This window comes from Suillus plorans, assembly GCF_016647745.1.
Source record: "Suillus plorans strain S12 chromosome Unknown HD556scaffold_7, whole genome shotgun sequence".
Classification (NCBI taxonomy): Eukaryota; Fungi; Basidiomycota; class Agaricomycetes; order Boletales; family Suillaceae; genus Suillus; species Suillus plorans.
In genome coordinates this window covers 313,779-331,456 of record NW_024537391.1, presented here as the reverse complement: position 1 = coordinate 331,456, position 17,678 = coordinate 313,779, and the positions used below count along the sequence as shown (strand labels likewise).

General features: G+C 48.7%; 7 protein-coding genes across 7 annotated transcripts; 3 read left to right on the top strand and 4 right to left on the bottom strand.

The window, feature by feature from the left end:
* Positions 1–37: 37 nt before the first annotated feature.
* HD556DRAFT_1438475 (uncharacterized protein) lies at positions 38–1,505 on the bottom strand (the record flags this gene model as incomplete). The annotated part of the gene is made up of 2 exons (XM_041305851.1): positions 38–544; positions 603–1,505. 2 exons carry the CDS (start codon positions 1,503–1,505, stop codon positions 38–40), a joined length of 1,410 nt encoding a protein of 469 aa, XP_041164914.1.
* Positions 1,506–1,949: 444 nt separating this feature from the next.
* On the bottom strand, positions 1,950–6,799 carry HD556DRAFT_1285717 (uncharacterized protein). The gene is made up of 6 exons (XM_041299328.1): positions 5,122–6,799; positions 4,877–5,073; positions 4,684–4,820; positions 4,452–4,631; positions 3,885–4,400; positions 1,950–3,837 (listed from the first exon to the last, which is right to left on the bottom strand). The coding sequence occupies exons 1-6, from the start codon at positions 6,621–6,623 to the stop codon at positions 2,419–2,421; spliced, it is 3,951 nt and encodes a 1,316-aa protein (XP_041164913.1). The 5' UTR covers positions 6,624–6,799; the 3' UTR covers positions 1,950–2,418.
* Positions 6,800–6,854: 55 nt separating this feature from the next.
* Positions 6,855–9,124, bottom strand: HD556DRAFT_1337572 (Pescadillo N-terminus-domain-containing protein). The gene is made up of 5 exons (XM_041301946.1): positions 8,920–9,124; positions 8,626–8,869; positions 8,317–8,578; positions 7,102–8,265; positions 6,855–7,048 (listed from the first exon to the last, which is right to left on the bottom strand). The coding sequence occupies exons 1-5, from the start codon at positions 9,038–9,040 to the stop codon at positions 6,980–6,982; spliced, it is 1,860 nt and encodes a 619-aa protein (XP_041164912.1). The 5' UTR covers positions 9,041–9,124; the 3' UTR covers positions 6,855–6,979.
* A 33-nt stretch (positions 9,125–9,157) lies between these two features.
* On the top strand, positions 9,158–9,748 carry HD556DRAFT_1438472 (uncharacterized protein; the record flags this gene model as incomplete). The annotated part of the gene is made up of 6 exons (XM_041305850.1): positions 9,158–9,162; positions 9,212–9,404; positions 9,457–9,477; positions 9,527–9,603; positions 9,660–9,679; positions 9,729–9,748. 6 exons carry the CDS (start codon positions 9,158–9,160, stop codon positions 9,746–9,748), a joined length of 336 nt encoding a protein of 111 aa, XP_041164911.1.
* Positions 9,749–10,805: 1,057 nt separating this feature from the next.
* Positions 10,806–11,151, top strand: HD556DRAFT_1438471 (uncharacterized protein; the record flags this gene model as incomplete). Its single annotated transcript, XM_041305849.1, has 2 exons — positions 10,806–10,868; positions 10,921–11,151. 2 exons carry the CDS (start codon positions 10,806–10,808, stop codon positions 11,149–11,151), a joined length of 294 nt encoding a protein of 97 aa, XP_041164910.1.
* Positions 11,152–12,826: 1,675 nt separating this feature from the next.
* Positions 12,827–13,377, bottom strand: HD556DRAFT_877841 (uncharacterized protein). Its single transcript, XM_041311913.1, has 3 exons — positions 13,252–13,377; positions 13,115–13,197; positions 12,827–13,063 (listed from the first exon to the last, which is right to left on the bottom strand). The coding sequence occupies exons 1-3, from the start codon at positions 13,331–13,333 to the stop codon at positions 12,983–12,985; spliced, it is 246 nt and encodes an 81-aa protein (XP_041164909.1). The 5' UTR covers positions 13,334–13,377; the 3' UTR covers positions 12,827–12,982.
* HD556DRAFT_876149 (uncharacterized protein) lies at positions 13,378–17,678 on the top strand. Its single transcript, XM_041311908.1, has 9 exons — positions 13,378–13,761; positions 13,813–13,884; positions 13,934–13,959; positions 14,012–14,181; positions 14,231–14,435; positions 14,485–14,508; positions 14,560–15,378; positions 15,430–16,358; positions 16,408–17,678. The coding sequence occupies exons 1-9, from the start codon at positions 13,484–13,486 to the stop codon at positions 17,338–17,340; spliced, it is 3,456 nt and encodes a 1,151-aa protein (XP_041164908.1). The 5' UTR covers positions 13,378–13,483; the 3' UTR covers positions 17,341–17,678.

Below are 17,678 nucleotides of genomic sequence, written 5' to 3'. Positions count from 1 at the left end.
AACCATCAACTTTAAGAGGTCTACATAAGTGTTTTTATTATATAGAAGCTTTCATCTCCCTCAGCTGCTTCGCAATATCCCCAGGATTAGTGCTCTGCAGAGTCTGCACCACATCCTTCCCGAATTTCATCCGCCAGAAACGAGTCCTTTTGCTGATTTGCACCTTGACTTCGAGCTGAGAGCATGGGGGGATTTGTGTTAAGGAGTGACGGATGCCAACTGCTACGTCGGTTGGGTATAGTGATCGATCTGTTAGAGATATTGACTCGGGGTTGATGCCGACGCCAAGAAACTTGTCTGGTTTTTCTTCTCTGCACTCCATATTCGAGATTTTGTCAAGGGTCAACTCGGCCGCGACCGGGTTCCCATGAAATTGTGATCGCTTAGGTGTCGAGGTGAGTAACAATGTAGGGGGTAGTGGATGTAAAGAGTCCTGAGAACCACAGGGAGCATTTGAAGTCGACATCAACGAATGATAAACATCATCGTGTCCGTTTATAGAAGCCGCGATACAGCCTGTGGGTTGAGAATGAAGGAGATCTGCCTGTAAAAATGCGGATCAAGCTTATTTTCTGAAAAATAAGATAAAGCGAACTACAAACCTCTGTCTGTGGAGGGTGGAAAACATACGGGAGCTTGCCGTCTATGACATTGACGGCACGCTCACTGCGGGTTTGCGGTCGCAGAACGCCTTCTGTATCACGCAGTGACATACTCTTCCTTAGCTTGCACGAGCTTGGAAGTGCTGGTGCCGATTGGGAGTCTTCTGTGGGGTCCAAACTCCGCCATCTCCGGTGGTCCTTACTTGAATGTATTGAAAGGCTGTCTACCAGACTCCTGGATTCGAGTATATTTGTTGGAAGAGTGGAAGATAAAACCAACTCCGGCGGAATATCCTCGCCCAAGTGACGAGTCAGTTTAGCCAACCTGGCCATTTGCAGTTGCCTTATTTTCTGATAACGTGCAACTGTATCATCACTTTCCTCGTCCGTTTCATCTTCAACAGAGATTGGGAGTGAACAGGATGTTTTGTTTGTGGGCCTCTTTGATGCTATGTCCGTAACGCACGTCGAAGGTGGTCGAGGTAGTGTGCTAGTGAAGGGGGTAGCATGCTGCGAGGAGGATGTCTGAGCGAAATTTGACATTGATGATAAATGTCGCGAGTGATTTCGCGAGGGATGTCGAACCAATCGTTTACTGCGACTGCTGCTATCGGATTGAGTCGGGATCACTGGAATAATGTTCGTTGACTTGTTGGTATTCGTACCCAATTGAGGGAAAGAAAATACTCGGCTCAGCCTTGCAGTAGTGGGCAGAGGACCGTCACAAATTGTCTGTGATTTAGCCTTCTGCGAAATGGTGTCGAGTTGAGAGGGGGGAAGTGATTTAGCAGTTGCAGCTGGTTTGCGACGCATGCTGTCCTGTGATATACAGCATTGAAGCTCGACAGGGCATCGAGTAGTGCCAGTGCTAGACGAAATATGTTCTCTTGGCTGGACAGACATGGTACCATAGACGATTTGGATTGTAGAATAAGAACGAGAAGGTCACTTCTTTTCCTCGAAATCAATCAGGCAACGAGCAGATAGTGAGACGGACAGCGTACTCACCTACAAAGGCTTTACAAATTCTACTTTGCGAGGAATTAGCGACAAAAGGGGGACTGTGTCAGGATTTGGAACGTTGAAGGCTAGGTTTTGGGCTAGCACCGTTAATAAACAAACGGCGAGCAGCGTGAGGATCGCAAGAACCTGTTGACAGCTCGGACCTACTAGGTGAGTAAGATGTACGCAAGGTTGGTTGGCCTTGGATTGTTTCCATGAGTGCCTGTGGCCCAGTGATTTGACGGTGGCAACATGGTACACAGCTGTGTTAACGTCATGGCTACTCTGGATACAAATTTCTCATGGAAGTATTTTAAACATCCGTCATATCAGACACGATGAATAGCCATGGTCACATCCGGTGCCGCGGGGGTCCCGGACCGAACAGGTTACCGTTACTAGTATAGTACACGGATACTAAGTACGCGCTTTTTACCTCCAACTCACTCACCCACTGCCCGGCATGCTTGAGGGGATACACATGATGTGGCGTCCACGTCACTTCACAAGTGTCTCTGGAATCCCCTGGCCAGGTGACAGTGGGGCCAGGGACTGGCACCGTCCCCGCATGACAACGATGAATGCAATAATTATTAATCCAGGAACACAGCATGCAAGTCTTGGCCTAGTACAGCTATATGCCCAGCAGCGAGGAGTTCGCATCATAATGGTGAACACGGGTCGTTCACGGAGACCAGCCTGTAACTGCAGTTGGAACCTCAGTTCAAAACTATGTAATACGAGGAACAATTCAAGCGATATAACGTAATAGTAGGCGAGTATGTAGATTGTCCAAAATTCAATGCGAAAGGAACTATCCAAAAGAAGAATCCTCCCGAGTCACCGTGGATATCATCCGGTCATTACAACCATTCCGTTGAGTCTTGCCAAACATTGCCGACAGTCGAATGTCTGGGGGCAATTTGACAAGCGAGACACGTTTCGCCGCTCGAGTCTTATTCCACTCCTCAGCTTGCTCTTCAGGTGATTCTTGCGCTGTGTAAAACTTCTCGTAGACAGAATGGGGAGTGCTGTTGTCTTGTACGGATAACTCTAGAGAGCTCCGCATAGAATGAGCCGTCCGAGACTCCGAGAGACTGGTGTCGGCCTCTAGGAACGGGTATCCCGAGCCTTCCCCTTCAGTGAGAGGAGAGTCCATGATTCTCGGTGTCTCCAAGACGTTCGACACAGAAAACGTGTAGTTTGTCGGCCAGTCTGGACCGAAATCTAGAGCAGACCGGAAAGAATCATCAATGGAGGGCTCCAGAGAACCCGGTATGGCTTTGGAAGATGATCGCCGCAACGACATGTCAAGCGATCCATCATCGGGCGATGTTGTCGGCTCAGGTATACACTGTCCTCGACTCTGTATAGTATCCATAGCGGCGCTCAAAGCAATCGTAGCTGCCTGTTTGAACCCCTGTTCCTCTGCTGCAACATCGTTTAGCAGGATATTGCGATGACAAATGAGCCTAGCAATCTCCAGACGCAACTGGGAGATCTGCTTTGCTACATTTTGTACTGCATATTGAAGCCGATCTCGCGTTGACCGCTGAAAGGGTGTCAAAACTGCTATGTTGCGAGCGAAGTGCATCTTCGTTTCCAGAAGTGGCTGCGCTACACAGATCCGATCTTCGAGATCGCCGATGGTGGATTGAAGGAGAATGGTGCGGTTGCTTTGGGGAAAGGGATTGTCGTCGGCCGTCAGGGAAGAGCGATGCCCAGGGAAGGGAGCATCGGCATCAGGTACGTCATTCGAGGACAACGACTGATCACCCAGACTGCACCGAGCAGCAGCCAATTGCGCTTTCACTTGGTCAAACGTAGCTTTGAACTGGGATGCCCCTTCTATCTCACGCACGACAGGAGGTTCATGGGTGATGCCACGCAAAGCTTCGAGTTCCTCCGAGTTTAATCGCTCGACAGCATCTTCTGTACTTTCGTCGGTCGACTCAGTATCACGAATGTGTGAGCTTTCCGAACCCCATGTCCGAATTTTGGGCTGCGGTTGCTGCACCACCCGTAAGTCTTGGAGATATGATTGCGCAGCAGCAACCCCAGTTAGCGTCACCTCCCTGCCTGTCATGCCAGGGGGACGCATTCGTATCCCAGCAGACTTGAAAGCACTAGCATAGTTGATGCGCGAAACCCATTGATTGACCTCCAGTTCACTTGAAGCCTGGAACAAGATCTGGCGTCCATCAGCTAGGGCCAGGCGAAAGGTGTTTGAATACTGCAGAGACCTTAGCATCACACAGAAGAGCAATGAAAAAGAAATACCTTTTGATATGACTGATCGAACACAGCGAATGCGTCCTTCACCGACAAAACCTCATCGGGTTTGCAATGTATGGTCGCCTTGTTGGAACAATCCGAGGATGACAGAAAAGTGGCAGCCCATGATGGATCACGAAAAAGAAGAACTTGCGAAGTTGTCAAAGCAACACCAAACGGCTTCCACTTGCGGCTCGAGGGTTTTTTACCGCCTTCCAAGATCTCGTCTTTGCGATTCAAAACAGAGACTTTCGACAGCTTAAGCCGCCAAGTCTCTTTCTGAGGTGGTAAGAAACCGGGGAGTGCGTTTGTCCCCATAAGTGATGGACTGGGGACGTTGAGGCCGAACAACCCAGAAGGCAAGCGATTGTGTTCAAGGCAAGTAATCTCTATCGTATCGCCTTGGTCAAAGGCGGACCAAAGTTCGTCATTATTCCAGGAACCGCTTGTTCCCTTCCAACAGTATGGGTTATCTAAGGGTATGTGCTGTTCGACATTCACGCGGAGCGAATCAAGTAAGTGCTTCAAAGTAAAGTGTCATTGATAGTGCATTGAAGAAGTGAGACTACTTACATTGGTGATCAGATAATACGGATCAATCTTTGGTCTGCTCAGTAGAGTACCTCCTATTGGTGTCATCGGAACACTGGTGGAAGTAGGTCGTGAAAGACTGCCATCAATTGATGGACGAGAGGGATCCATAGGGTCCTCGATAAATATGAAAGGAGCGAAAACAATATTATCATAGAAGCACTAAGGGCGTGCATCAGTTTTGAGGAGTTAGAATGGTCAATTTACAACATACATCCAGCACTTCGGGTATAACTCCCGAGATAGCCGTGTTTTTCTGATAGTCAACTTTTGACATCTTACGCTTATTGGATTTGTTGAATGCATCTGTGTGAAGCATGATGAGACTGAAGGCAAGAATGTATGGGATATCTAAAAGTCTAATGAGTACAAGTCCATTGCCAATACGTGTGTGAAATCGTGCTTACCGTCGGACATGAATATATCTGGGTTGCACTCAACGTACCGCTTCGCAAAAGCTTCGATCACCCTATCGATTTGCTGTGTTTCCCGAGGAAGACCAATGTGCATCAAAAGCCGACGCAGAGCAACGTCCAGAGGATCCCCAGTGAAAGAGAATTTTCCGATATAAAGTTTGAGAGTAGTTACATACTTGGCCTCCGCACTGAGAACCAACTCAGAGTGGTGAAAAGTGAAAAGTGATGTGATGTACCTTGATCCCAACAACCCCGCAATATCAGCTTTACCAACAAGAGCGGAAAGTCTCTTCAAGAAGGCCTCGGGCGACTCGTCATGTTGAGGTTTCAGCTCCTGAGATGGTACCGATGAAAGCAATTGGGGGCGTAATCGAGAAACTGGCGAGGCGCTTATGGAACTGCCGGAAACTGTCCCAGGTTTTACTGAGGCAGTAGATGATGCAAAAAAATTGATCGAAAGCCGGTGCAGGAGAGGTGGATTCGTAGCAGAACGTGGTCGATTATTTGCATGATTGGCGGAGGTAGACGAGGTGAGACTTGAGAGTGCGTTTCCAAAGTGCGGGGTTTGTGTGGAAGGACCGGATGTTGTCTGTGGTGATAGAGTAAAAAATGAACGAGTGCGTGAACGGACAGAATCGGCAGTCAAGGGGCGGCGCAGCGCGGGTCGGGGTGGATGATGGGAAGGGAATGTTGAATCGGCAGTCGTTGAATGATGCTGGGACAAATCAAATGCTGATAGAATATTGGGTAATGCAGGTACTTCAGAGTTGGAGTTGGACGGACGTCTGGAGAACTTCTCTGAGTGACTTCGTGTCAATCTTGAAGTGGATCGTTGCAGTGGTTGCCGAGAAGATGAAGGAGTATCCGAATGGAAGTCTATGTGAAATGGTGATGTCGGCTGCAATGCTGGAAGGGATAGAGAATCAAACGGAACTGAAAGCAGCTGCTGCGAAGATTTAGTCGACGCCTGACGAACAGGTGATGCTTTGTTGTTTTCACCAGCCGGCGGTGGTTCCGCATCTTTTCGTCTAGAACTAGATTGCCTCTGGCCGAACGAAAAACCACGAACTCGATCTGCACCGTCGAGAGGCTGCGTTGACCAGTCTGCCTGTTTATGCGAAAGGAATGATTGTGTACTTCTGGTGTGTCGTAGCGGAAGGGTCGAGTTGCATTGGTCGATGCCCGTAGGTGAAGTCGTGACAAAAGACACTGTGTTCACTCCACGGGGAACAGGATTATGATATACATCGAAATATAACGTTGACTGTGTATGTCTGGTTTCAGCGGACGTTGGAGGTGCGTCTGCTTTTGGCAAGGTAGGTGAGGGGGCGAATCTATCTGTGGATATGGGCGAGGACGTTTCTACAGAGTTGGGATTGCCCGCTACACTCTGAATCGGAGGTGTTGGCGGGAGCTCCTTGTCCAGCATAAGTTTTGAGGGGTTGCTCCGAATGACGCCGAGTTCAGAGGGCATACTAGCTAGACTTCTGCGAGCAGACACGGAGGCAGGTAGTACCTTTCGTGTCCAGTGAGGAAGCGAAAAGAAACGAAGGGGACCATGACTGTTGTCACTAGTACTCTGAGGTTGGTGGCCGGCAGATTGATTGGGTGTAGACTTGTCGGGGAAGACGCAAGCAGCACTTCCATCAGGATGGGGCGGCGAGTTCAGAGTAGTATCAGGATGGCAATTGCCCGTCGCTGGGGAATTCCTGCTTCCTGTACCCAGAAAACCAACCATGCTGAAACTTCCAGACTACTGTAAGCGGTTAAACTTCTACAAGTGGCTGTGATGAGGTCTAGTGACCGGCGATGATAAGCACCGCCGGAACAACGATGCCAGTTTAGTGGAAAGAAGTTGACTCAAAAATCGTGGGCATGGGCGTCAGTCGCGCTCACCGGCACGAACGTGATTTCTAAGAGCTAATCAGCTCACACCAACGAACTTTCAAAATTACACCGTGGCCCACCAATCATTTTGACTCGGAGTTAATACTTTTCGTGGGATTCAGTGTATATTTGCAGACAGTACGGTAGCAGTAAGGACGAGCATACATAGTTCGAACACCATGCTTGAGCTTAAGACTACGACCAATCTCATGATGCCCTGGCCTTCCTTCGTCTGTCCTTCTCAATCTTCGTCCTCTTTTCTTCGAGTTTGGCGTGCTGTGGAACTGTGAGATTAGAATAAAAACCCCATTAATGGGATAAGGACGGACCTCAGCAGCTCGTTTTTTCTCCCCGTACTTCATTCTTTCGTACAACTGGCGCTTGCGTTTACTCATTAGGATCTTGTTCATGTCTTCCTCACCACCGCCATTGACAACAGCGTCTCCCTTGTGTTTCTGCTGTTTCTGCTTCTTTTGTACCTCCTTCTCGAATGTGCCAAAGTCGACACCTGCTGCTTCTGCCGCAAGTTCCGCCGCACGCAAGGCCTCTGGGTCGTCTGCAGTAGCCACCGCCAAGGCAGCCATCGATTTTACGTCTCCCTCTAATTCCGATCCCATCTCCACGTCTTCTACCTCCTGACTGTCCTCGCTGAGCTCAGCGTCATCAACTTCGATCAACGAATTCTCGACGTTCGCCAGGCCGATGGTTGGGTCATATGCTCCATCTCGTTCGCCAAATGGTGATAGGTGGGGTGGAAGTGTCTTTCCTTGGGCATAAAGATCCTCGAGTAGGATTTTACCAGCGTTGATACAATCAACCACCCACTGAGGTTGTACATACTTCCGTCGTCTTCGACGTTCTTGTTCCTGGGCTGTATCACCCTTGGCAGTGGGTCTGTCAATAATAACGTGGGTGATTGCCTCATCATCCTCCGTAAATGGTGAGCCACCTCCCGATGAGACCGGCCAGCCTATACGGCCACCAAAAGACCGGATGAGGAACTCGAATATCGATCGTGATGATTCGCGTGATAGCCAAAAAGTGTATGGTGCAAATATATTTGTCGATGATAGTTTTGGTAAGGATGAGAGTGAGAGAAGTGTAGGGAGCGACGACGGTACATCAAGATCAGACTTTGAAGCTTGCGGTACAAATTCCTCCTCAGCGGCATCGTGAAAGGAATCAGTGCGATCAATATCTACGTCATTAGGAGGCACCGAGGATGATTCTGCAGTGATGCTCTTGATTGTCTGTCGGACTTCCTTGCTGGATACCTTAGGAGTATCGCTCGTCGGTCCTCCAGTGGCTGCTGGGTTCACTGGCCGGAGATTGAACGCTCCAACGCCAGCTCCAGATTCGTCCCTGCCAGAGTCCAAGGGTGGCGGATATACAAGTCCAGCGTCTGTATATAACTTGAAAAACACAAACCCAAGTAATGTCTGGTACAGTTCGAGGAAGGTAAGCATAACACGGACATCCACATCGGATGGTATCTAAGCGAAATGTATGAGCAACATAGACATAGATTCAAGAAGATAGCTCACGTTCTGTGGGAATTGATACGGTACGAGCCAGGTTACATTTTGATCCATTATTTCTGCTTGGTAGTATACACCCTTGATAGACAAGAAAACATTCCGTAACGACCGCGTGTGCATGACATATAACTGCCACTCTGCGGTCAAACGGACACAGTTTTCGATGAGAGCAGGCGAAACCCGAGGATTCGAAGGGAGAGATGCAAAGAGATGGATCATGCAAAGTGCATCATCGATGTCTCGTACTGCGTCGATAAATGATGGGTATCTAAACTTGATCAGCCAATGCCCTTCAAGACGCCCTGCATTGCATACCTCTCTTTAATAATATGATCCAATCGGTATACAGGTTTATTATCCTCCAAGTTCTTCGCAGTTGACCACTCTCCTCGTCCAAGTGCTCGAGAGATTTTTTTCGCGAAGGCTTTGTGCTCCCTCAGTTTATTCAGGACTGGCTCGTGAGCGAGGTAAGCGATATCTTTCGCATAGTAAAATGACGTCGGTGCTGTTGACCCCTTGTTTGCCCGTTTCTTATGTCTAGGCTCACGAGGGAAGATTCCTGCACAACTTTCAGTGGATTGAGTCTGCGAAACAACCAAGACGACGCACCTTTGAGGATACATAGTCGGCGAAAGTCAGCCAGAGAGCACTGAAGTTTCTTCACAGCAGATGACCGTGTAATATAGGTCTTTGCTGCGCCAGCCTTTCCTTTTTGTTTCAATCGACCCATGGCGGTATTTTTGAGCTATTTCTTGCAAAAACTTGACAAAAAGCTTGATGTATACTTTCAGATTGATTTTCGATCGTTTGTTTGGCCTTGACAAACAAACGCTCCTTACAAGCAATCATGAGGTAGGTGACAAGGCTCAAGGCATCTAGATATTGGCTAATAACTTTCCAGTCAATACGTGCATGTACCAAAATCAGAACTCGACGAAGCTCAGCTGCGCCAGCTGGAGGAGCACGAAATCAGCCAGGGACCCCTTTCAGTTCTGCAACAGGCAGTCCGCAACCACGCCCAAGTCCTCATCTCTTTGCGGAATAACAAGAAGCTTCTCGCTCGTGTAAAGGCCTTTGATCGCCACAGTAATATGGTGTGTCACTGTTTAATATTTGTCTACAAGTTTTAAAGTTGATATGCTGCAGGTACTTGAAAACGTCAAAGAGGTCTGTTTTAGTCCATCACTAGCATAGGCCTTACTGAAGTACGATGCAGATGTGGACCGAAGTCCCAAAGGGTAAGAACAAGAAGCCAGTCAACAAGGATCGGTTTATCAGTAAAATGTTCTTGCGGTGAGTGACATTTTCATATGTGCTATCCCAGCAGGGTGATGATTGTGATCTGTCAGTGGAGACTCGGTAATTCTTAGTAAGTGAAGACACCCTGAAATATTTCTCTCATTTACCACGTCCCTTAGTTCTGCGCAACCAAGCTTAGATCGACATCCAACAGTCTGCAAGGGCCGAGGGTACTCTACGGCCCATCTCGTCCCTTTTGCAGCTCTACTCCATGTATACCGCGGAACATGGCACCGATATGATTGTTGCATGTCCTTAAGCATTACATTGACGTAATTTGGGTATCCCTGTTGTTTGTATGGTTCGCTTCACTTAAAAATACACTCCTTGCAGCGCTTTGAGCGTATCGGAACCGCGCTCAGGGCAATCTAACTGAAGCTTGTTACCCCGAACATCTCTTTTTTTCAATTGTAACCTCTGGGTCGATCCAGAGGCTGGTCTACATGTGAACAGTTCTTCCCCAATGCACGCAATGAGAAGGGTCGTCTATGTCATCGGCTCTAGACCATGATGATGCTGCTAGGCTGACCAGTCGGATGTGTGAGCTGTATGGATTTACCAGATCGCTGAGGTTCGCCGTGCGGCCCCTTGATGTATTTTCTTAAACCGTCTCTCCAGAGCAGCGTATAATGGGTCGTTCGACAACACGATGCTTGAAAAGAGTGCGTTATCATCATCATCTGCTATTGAAAGCGATACGTTTGTCCATGGTATAACTTTCGGCCAGTCAGCATCTCTGACCAGATTACTGAGGCACGGTCACTTTTGTAGAATGCAGAGCTTCCAGGCGCCACCACTTCTGGAGCGTGCCAACCGGGCCTGCACTGGTTAAGGGCACAAACGTTGGGTGCCGATTATATTTTTGGGTGGAAAGCAACCAGGATCATATTAATCCTGACATCACTGGCTAGGTAATACAATTGTGAATTACATCAGTCTCAACGTCCTCATACTACTCATTCGGTTTTTCTCCAGCTTAGGTTATTCTCAGCTGGTGCATATATCGTACAAGTCCTTCACACTAGGGCCAGCTTGTTATTTGATTTACCGCATTACTCCGACTAAAATCGACCGATATCTGAACTACTCACCTTTACTCGAACCGTATTTCAAGCTTTCCCGCACACTGCAGAATGTCTTCATCAACACCCTCGGAAAGGCTCTCCTGTGAACATCATTTTGGATGCAATGACAATATGTCTGGAGCCACGAACAAAATACAAATGGCTGGGCGCAATCGGGAGCTGCAGACATATTTGGTATGATCATCTCTATTATACCGAGTCACAAGCACTAACTGGGGTGCGTAAGATGTCACTGGACGATATCGACTTGGGAGACGAAGCCCAGGATAAGCTATTCACCCAGTACACTATCAATACAGTGTATGCGAGCTATTCTGCAGCACAGCATCGAGTTCGCCAGTACACTCATCTCTTGGAGCTCCTTCAACGCGAGGTGGATGAGTGGGCAATGAAAGTAGAGAAGGCAAGCCATATTATGCCGGACTACAAGCCTGTATGGCTTTTACACACGCAGTGAACGTTTGTCTCGTTGCTGGGTGTACTCTATATCATTTTTATTATCATTAGTGTTGAACGCGTGCGACACTCACGGTCACTTGTTTTATTTCATTCACTTGGAAGGATCCTTGCTGACTTGAATTATATTGTTTCTTTTCATCCCGGCGTCACTCGGCACAAGATTCGTTAATCTTAAGCTTTACCCCCTTATTATACTCCAAACTGTTGTCACACCTAGTGCTCATTGACGAATGAATGATATTCAATCACTAGTGACTACTACTAGTAGGCTGACATGTCACCGGACTCATGAGCAGCTTAAATAACCTCCAGAAAAATTCGCGATATCCAGGTGCGGATGCTTGCGCTGCGAGTCCTAGCCTCCCTAACGCAGGCAGAAATTATAATTTCTCCTACACCTGCAGTTGTATAACCTCGGAGAATATGTATTTGCCCATCATGATTGTGTTCTAGTGGGTCATACAAGACACAGATTGACTAAATCATGCAAGTAGTCATAGAACATGATGGATTTCAAAACGGCACAAGTTCGTCGTCATCAAGAAGACGACCGACACCAGAAAGGGTAGAACTTGTCAGATATTCTGAGCCTTCTGGAAGATCTCACCCAGGCCCCAGCACATGTCAAGTCGAAGGTAGATGGGAGCTTCGGACGATTAACGCAGGTAGGTCTTTCGGCCAGTAAGCTTGGAGTTGATGCTGAACATGCAATTTTGTCCCAAAATCGTACCTTTGGGCCTCTTGAGTGTGGATATCGTTTCAACGCTGTTAAATCCGCTTTGTATAACCGTGGTCTTCGCAAGTTGTTTCAGTATCCGGCCAGTACCTTCGACTATTTTAGTGTACAGTGGAAGAAGTGTGGCCAGAGGCACCAGGCAGTTGAGGAACTTCCTGCGGTTTAGGGAATTATGCGGGTACGAAATACGGGTTTGAGTTCTTCCCTGCAATATCCCACGGATATTGTTCTTTGTTCCTGGTCAAAGGTCAGATCTAGATGAGACCCCAGCCTTAATCACGGTCATGTTATTCAAGGAGAACCCCACACAGTATCGCACACCCGACCCACCAAGAAAGCAAGAAACTGCATTTCGTTGCTCCCTGTTGCGGACGGCAAGGTCCAAATACAACAACTCAGGGGTGTAAAGGTTCAACTCATTCCTAGTGCTCGCTGGAAGTCCAAGGCACCCTGGGAGAGTTGTGAACAGAGTATCCTGCTACGGTCACATTTGAAGTACCCACGCCGTTAAGCTATGTCTGGTTCATCAACTGCGACAACGATGGACACTAGATTTCAATTTGAGTACCGTGAGTAACGGCGTGAAGCTTGGGCCCTAAGCTGAGATCTTAAAGGACTTTTAGGAACGATGTCCTGAGTGAGCAGATAAGAGGAATAGATATTGTTTATACTTATCATGATATACTCTTGGGTTGAAGTCGTTCAGGTTGCATGATATGAGGAACAAAACCTTGCCACAAACCAAAAGTAGAAAGGCATGTTCAATTAGCGACGCAGTCATGCGTAGTGAAATGAGCCGGTCTTCGTGCTACTGTCAATGCTCGCTTCTTGTCAGGATATGAACGAGGGTTATAGACAATACACCTTCACTATGTAATTTGCGATGAGGATGTGTTGTTTTCGAATTGTTTTTGGCATCCGTCCTGATGGATGAGAAGAATGTGGACAGTTCGTATCTGATCTTTCTTGTCCTGACTGGACTCGGAATCATCATCCTGTGTGCATGATCCTGCAACTTGCAACGAAGAAACCTCCGGTCTTTGAAAAAATTAGGAGCCTTGCCATCGCAACAGTGCTCTTGTGACGATATTGCCTATAGTGCCTGAAGCTGTGATGTTGGAAGTATTTGCCGAATCTCTCGACGAGCCATGGTAATTTTTTGTTCTATGACAGCCTAACCTACGATGAGTACCAGAGGCGTGAATCACCAAGAATAAGAACTCACCACGTCCGTCAGCCATTTATTGCGCTCGATTTCGCTGCGAAACCAGGCAATGGTCTCGGACCTTGCCCGTGGGTCAGGTATATCTGATGAGGGTAATTAGCTGTAGTAATGCTTTTTCAGAAAAGACGATAGCGCACATTTGGACGCTCTTATAGCATGACGATACAAGTGGATAACTCTCTGCTGCAAAATGAAATACTTGAGACCAAAATTTGGCATGCGCGCTCTTGAATGAGGAAATTGTGGCTAGAATTAGAGTTGCACTGTTTTGCTTTTCCGCTCTTCAAGTCCGCGTTGCTGGCATTGCTATTGGGATTTTGCTTCTCTCACAAGTCTCTTCAGTCTCTTCAATATTCCATTTACACCACAATGTCTGGTGTAGAGAACCAGGTCGCTGCCCATGACGCTGTTTTCGCAGAGGATGGTACTATTGACAACTTATCTGACGCTGTGGCCAAAGTTTCTCTCCGACCAGACAATTCATCTTCTCAATCACCAGAATCCGTTACTGACACTCTCAATAAAGACAAAAATGATATCCATAGTCGACCCTTTGTTATGTATTCCCGACTTCATCTACTGCTTCTTCATAAATCTCCCTTGGTCTGTACTCCGACTGGCATGCCAGCTTTGAAGGATTGGTTTGGGTTCGTGTCATGTCTTATTCCTCGAGCTTGTGGCTTATTCTACCTCTTAAGAAGTGAGAGCGACCAAGGCAATCTCAAAAAAGATTCAGAAACACTTCCTCAGCCTAATGCTCGTGACCGACGGTGAGGTCTGCTAATACCACCATTTAAGACCTACCTAACATCATGACAGCTTTCGTAGAGATGCGGAGGACGGGGGTAGGTATCATTATTACCTTCGCTTGAGACTGGGTCTAATCAGTGTCATTAGAAGGCGCTGCTCGACCTTCTTTTCGTGGGGCTGCTATCACGCAGCCTTCGCAAATGGGCAACTTCAAGCACCAGTCCATTCGTGCAGCCGACCGAGACAGAGACAGAGATACGGACAGAGAACAAGAACGTGATTCCCGGGTCAAAGACGGTCAAGAAAGACTACGGAATGTAAGTGGCCGAAGCTATTGTGTGCCAGAGCGCTCATATGTTATCCAAGTTGTCGGACAAGTATGACCGTGACCGTCGTGCTCTTTCTTCCATGCAGCAGCTTCGAGGAAAGGATAGGGACTTAGCTCCTCACCTTGGTGGTACATCCTCTCGAATAGCGTCCCAGTCGCAGCAAGCCCCGAGTAATCGTCAGCTGGATTCCCGAGAACCTTCCAAAAAGAAAGATGGTGAAACAAGTGAAGATTGGAGACGTGGTACGTTCGATACCTCACTTATAGCCTATGTCACTAAGTCGCGGAATAGAATCAACTCGCACAGGTCGTGAACGTAAGACTGAATTTTCTGTTCCTATATAATGGCTGTTCATAATTCCTCTAGGTTCTGATAATCCTCGGCGTGATCGAGATGAGCGTGACCGACCTCGCTCAAGAGTCCGTGACTCTTCCCGCCCACGACGAGATGTTTCGCCATCGAGACGTGATCGGGATGACAGGGATCGTGATCGCAGAGGCGACCGCGATGACAACCAGAAAGAGGCAGCGGGATACCGAAGGGACGACCGTGAATTGGATAGAGAATCTGAAGTGGACGATCCTCGCCGCTGGAGGGACGACGGAAAACGTGATGAGCGTATGGCAGCGAGACGGGACCGCGAGCAGCGGGACCGCGAACGAGACAAGGACCGGGTACGCGACCGCCCTGCCGCGTGGGATGCTGGCGATCGTCAGGATCGTCGATGGGCCCCCGCCGATGACCGTGATGGTCGAAACAAGCGAGCGGCTGGCCGCGAGAGAAAACCCGACGAACCGAAGGACAGGGACGATCGTAAGGATCGTGATAGAGAACGTGAGAAAGAAAGAGAGAAAGAGCCTGCATGGATGGACACATACATCCCTTCTTCTGGCAGCAGCGGTTTAGGCCGTGCCCCCGGAGACCTGGATGGCATACAGGCATTCAAGCGAGAGATTAAGGAGAGAGAGCAGAAGGAACAAGGCACTGCTGCACAAGACGGTGATCGTTCTGGTGACTTTGAGGGGAAGGCAAATACGTCCGAACCCCACCTGGACGAAATCCAGCTCTTCAAGCTGATGATGAAAAGGGAAGAACAGAAGAAGAAAGCTGACCAGTCTCCCCTTGCGGGCCCATCATTACTCGCAGACACATCTTCAGAGACCAAGGGCTCTACTCCTACAAATGGCAAGTCAATTCTTTTTCTTAGGCAGGCTCGATGTGCTAATACACGGATAGATCTGACATCGATCGAAGCAACTACAGAACACCGCACTTATCTTCCTCAGCCAATTTCTTCGCAGTTGTCTACTTCTCCACCTTCGCCACAGGCTGAGTCAGCTCTTCACGATGGTTCTCGTGCACTCCTGTCTATGATATCGTCCTCGTCGTCTTCCATTGCACCTGGAGTATCAACAGGTGCCCCCGAATCTGACATCGACAAAGAAAAACCAGGAGGTTCTCGCTTCTTCCCCAAGCCTATTTCTACTGATTTACCGGCACCTCAAGCTTTGCCAAAGCCTTCTATCGAAGTGCTCAGCACTGCTGTCCCATCAGCTCCTCACGCTGCCCCTCCGCCAGGCTGTCGTCTTCTTTCTTTTGCCTCCAAAACTCCTCAGGGGTCTGTAGGTCACACCTCTCCCTCCTACACAGGCTCGCATTCCCCGGTGTCTGTGTCGAAGAATGGCACGCCAGTAATCAACTCAACCATCCCCTCAAATGGACCTCTGTCAACTATACATCATAACGACAATCCGGATGCCGTGAGAGTAACTCGAGGCTTCTCGCCGTTCGAGGAAGCTCGGGAAGGACTTGGATTGTCGCCTTTGGATGCGTTCCGTCGAACCTCTGTCGCACCTGGAGATCGCAATGCCTTTGGACATATGACCGTTGAACAGGTTGACGTACCCATTAGCGGGCCTTTGCCTAGCCACTCTGTTTCGTACGAGCAATTGAACCCTGGAATCGCAGCCGCGAAAGGCAGCCGGTTTGCAAAGTTCTTTGACGGGAAAGGGAGAGACTCTCAACCAGGAATGGGAAAGGCTCCAATGGGCGGCCCAACACCAACTCAGAGGGGCGAGCTCAGTGGATATAATGGAATACACACGGGTAATCCAGATGCCAGAGCTATGGAAGATATATTTGCCATGTTGAGCAATTCAGCACATGTAGGTCGTATCACTGCCTACCTGTTATCAGCTCTGATATCAGTTTTAGGGTCAGAGGCCTCATATTCTACCAGAAGCGTTGGCTTCAGATGCCGCACATTTCAATCATCCTTCCAACCTTCACCATCTTCAAAACCAACTCGGCCACTCCCAGCACTATCCTGGCCACACCCGCCTGGACTCATTGTACGATAGCCGTCTTGACGACAGGAATTTTGTCCCAGATGGCATGGTGCCCGGCTTACGCTCCGCTGCCCCTCCTCGGAGCAGGCAAAATAGTGCCATGCTCTCTGACATTGATGACTCTATGCAGTTTGGTGGTCAACGCGGTCCTCCTCAGATGTACCAAGGATTACACCAGGCGAACATGAACCGCAATGGAGGCATACCTCTCCAATCATCCCAATTCCGTGGGGGCCCTTCACCGAATCCTTTGCAGCCTTCAGCTCAACGCCTGCCGCCTGGTTTGGCTAATTTAGGTGGGCGGCCGCCTCATGAGCCTGCTCAATTCTTGAACTCGGCAATGGCTATCCCTGGTGGGTTACACGGTCCGGTGCATGGTAATGCTGCGCTCCAACAGCAGTTCAATAACTTCCCTCCAGGAGGTGTTGGCTTCAATGGCGCCCCTCAAATGCGTGTGCCCCACCCCGGAGGAACCCATCAGCTGCACGGACACAATACCATGCAAGGCCTGATGCACCCTGGAGGTCTTAACCCTGCGCAAGCCCAACTTTTGGGGTTAAATGGTGCTAACGGTATACCAGGTAATCTCCGTGGTCCTAACGGAGGTTTTGGACAACAAGGTCCTCAAATCCAGCCGCCTCTGCTCTCTATGAGGCAGCAGCAACAGCAACAACAACAGCAGCAAATCCCTCCACACATGCTTCCTCTCCACTATCAACAGCAGGGCCCGCCTGGCCCAACCAATCAACCCGCGCACGATCTCATGGCGCTCTTGATGAGCGGAGGAAGAAGGGAGTGAGAGATTTCACGGACTACTTACGGTCTCTTAACCTCGCCGAATATTTTCATCCACTCTCGGACTGACCTGATATTTTTCTTTCGTTAGTTTAACAGTTGTGCTCATACCGTCCGTCTATCATGTTTCATTCTGATTCTCCACAAGCGTATATTATTGACCATTTTGGGCTTTTGCTGCATTGAAGACTTCTCCGATGGATGGCTGTTCAATCCGCGTCTTGGGCCTGGTGAATCATTGAAGAGCTAGCCACGTCAAGTCGATATTAATAGCGGGTCGTAACATTGAGGTCTAGTACTACCTGGACTGAACAGTGGTCTGGTCTGATCCTCCCGAACGTG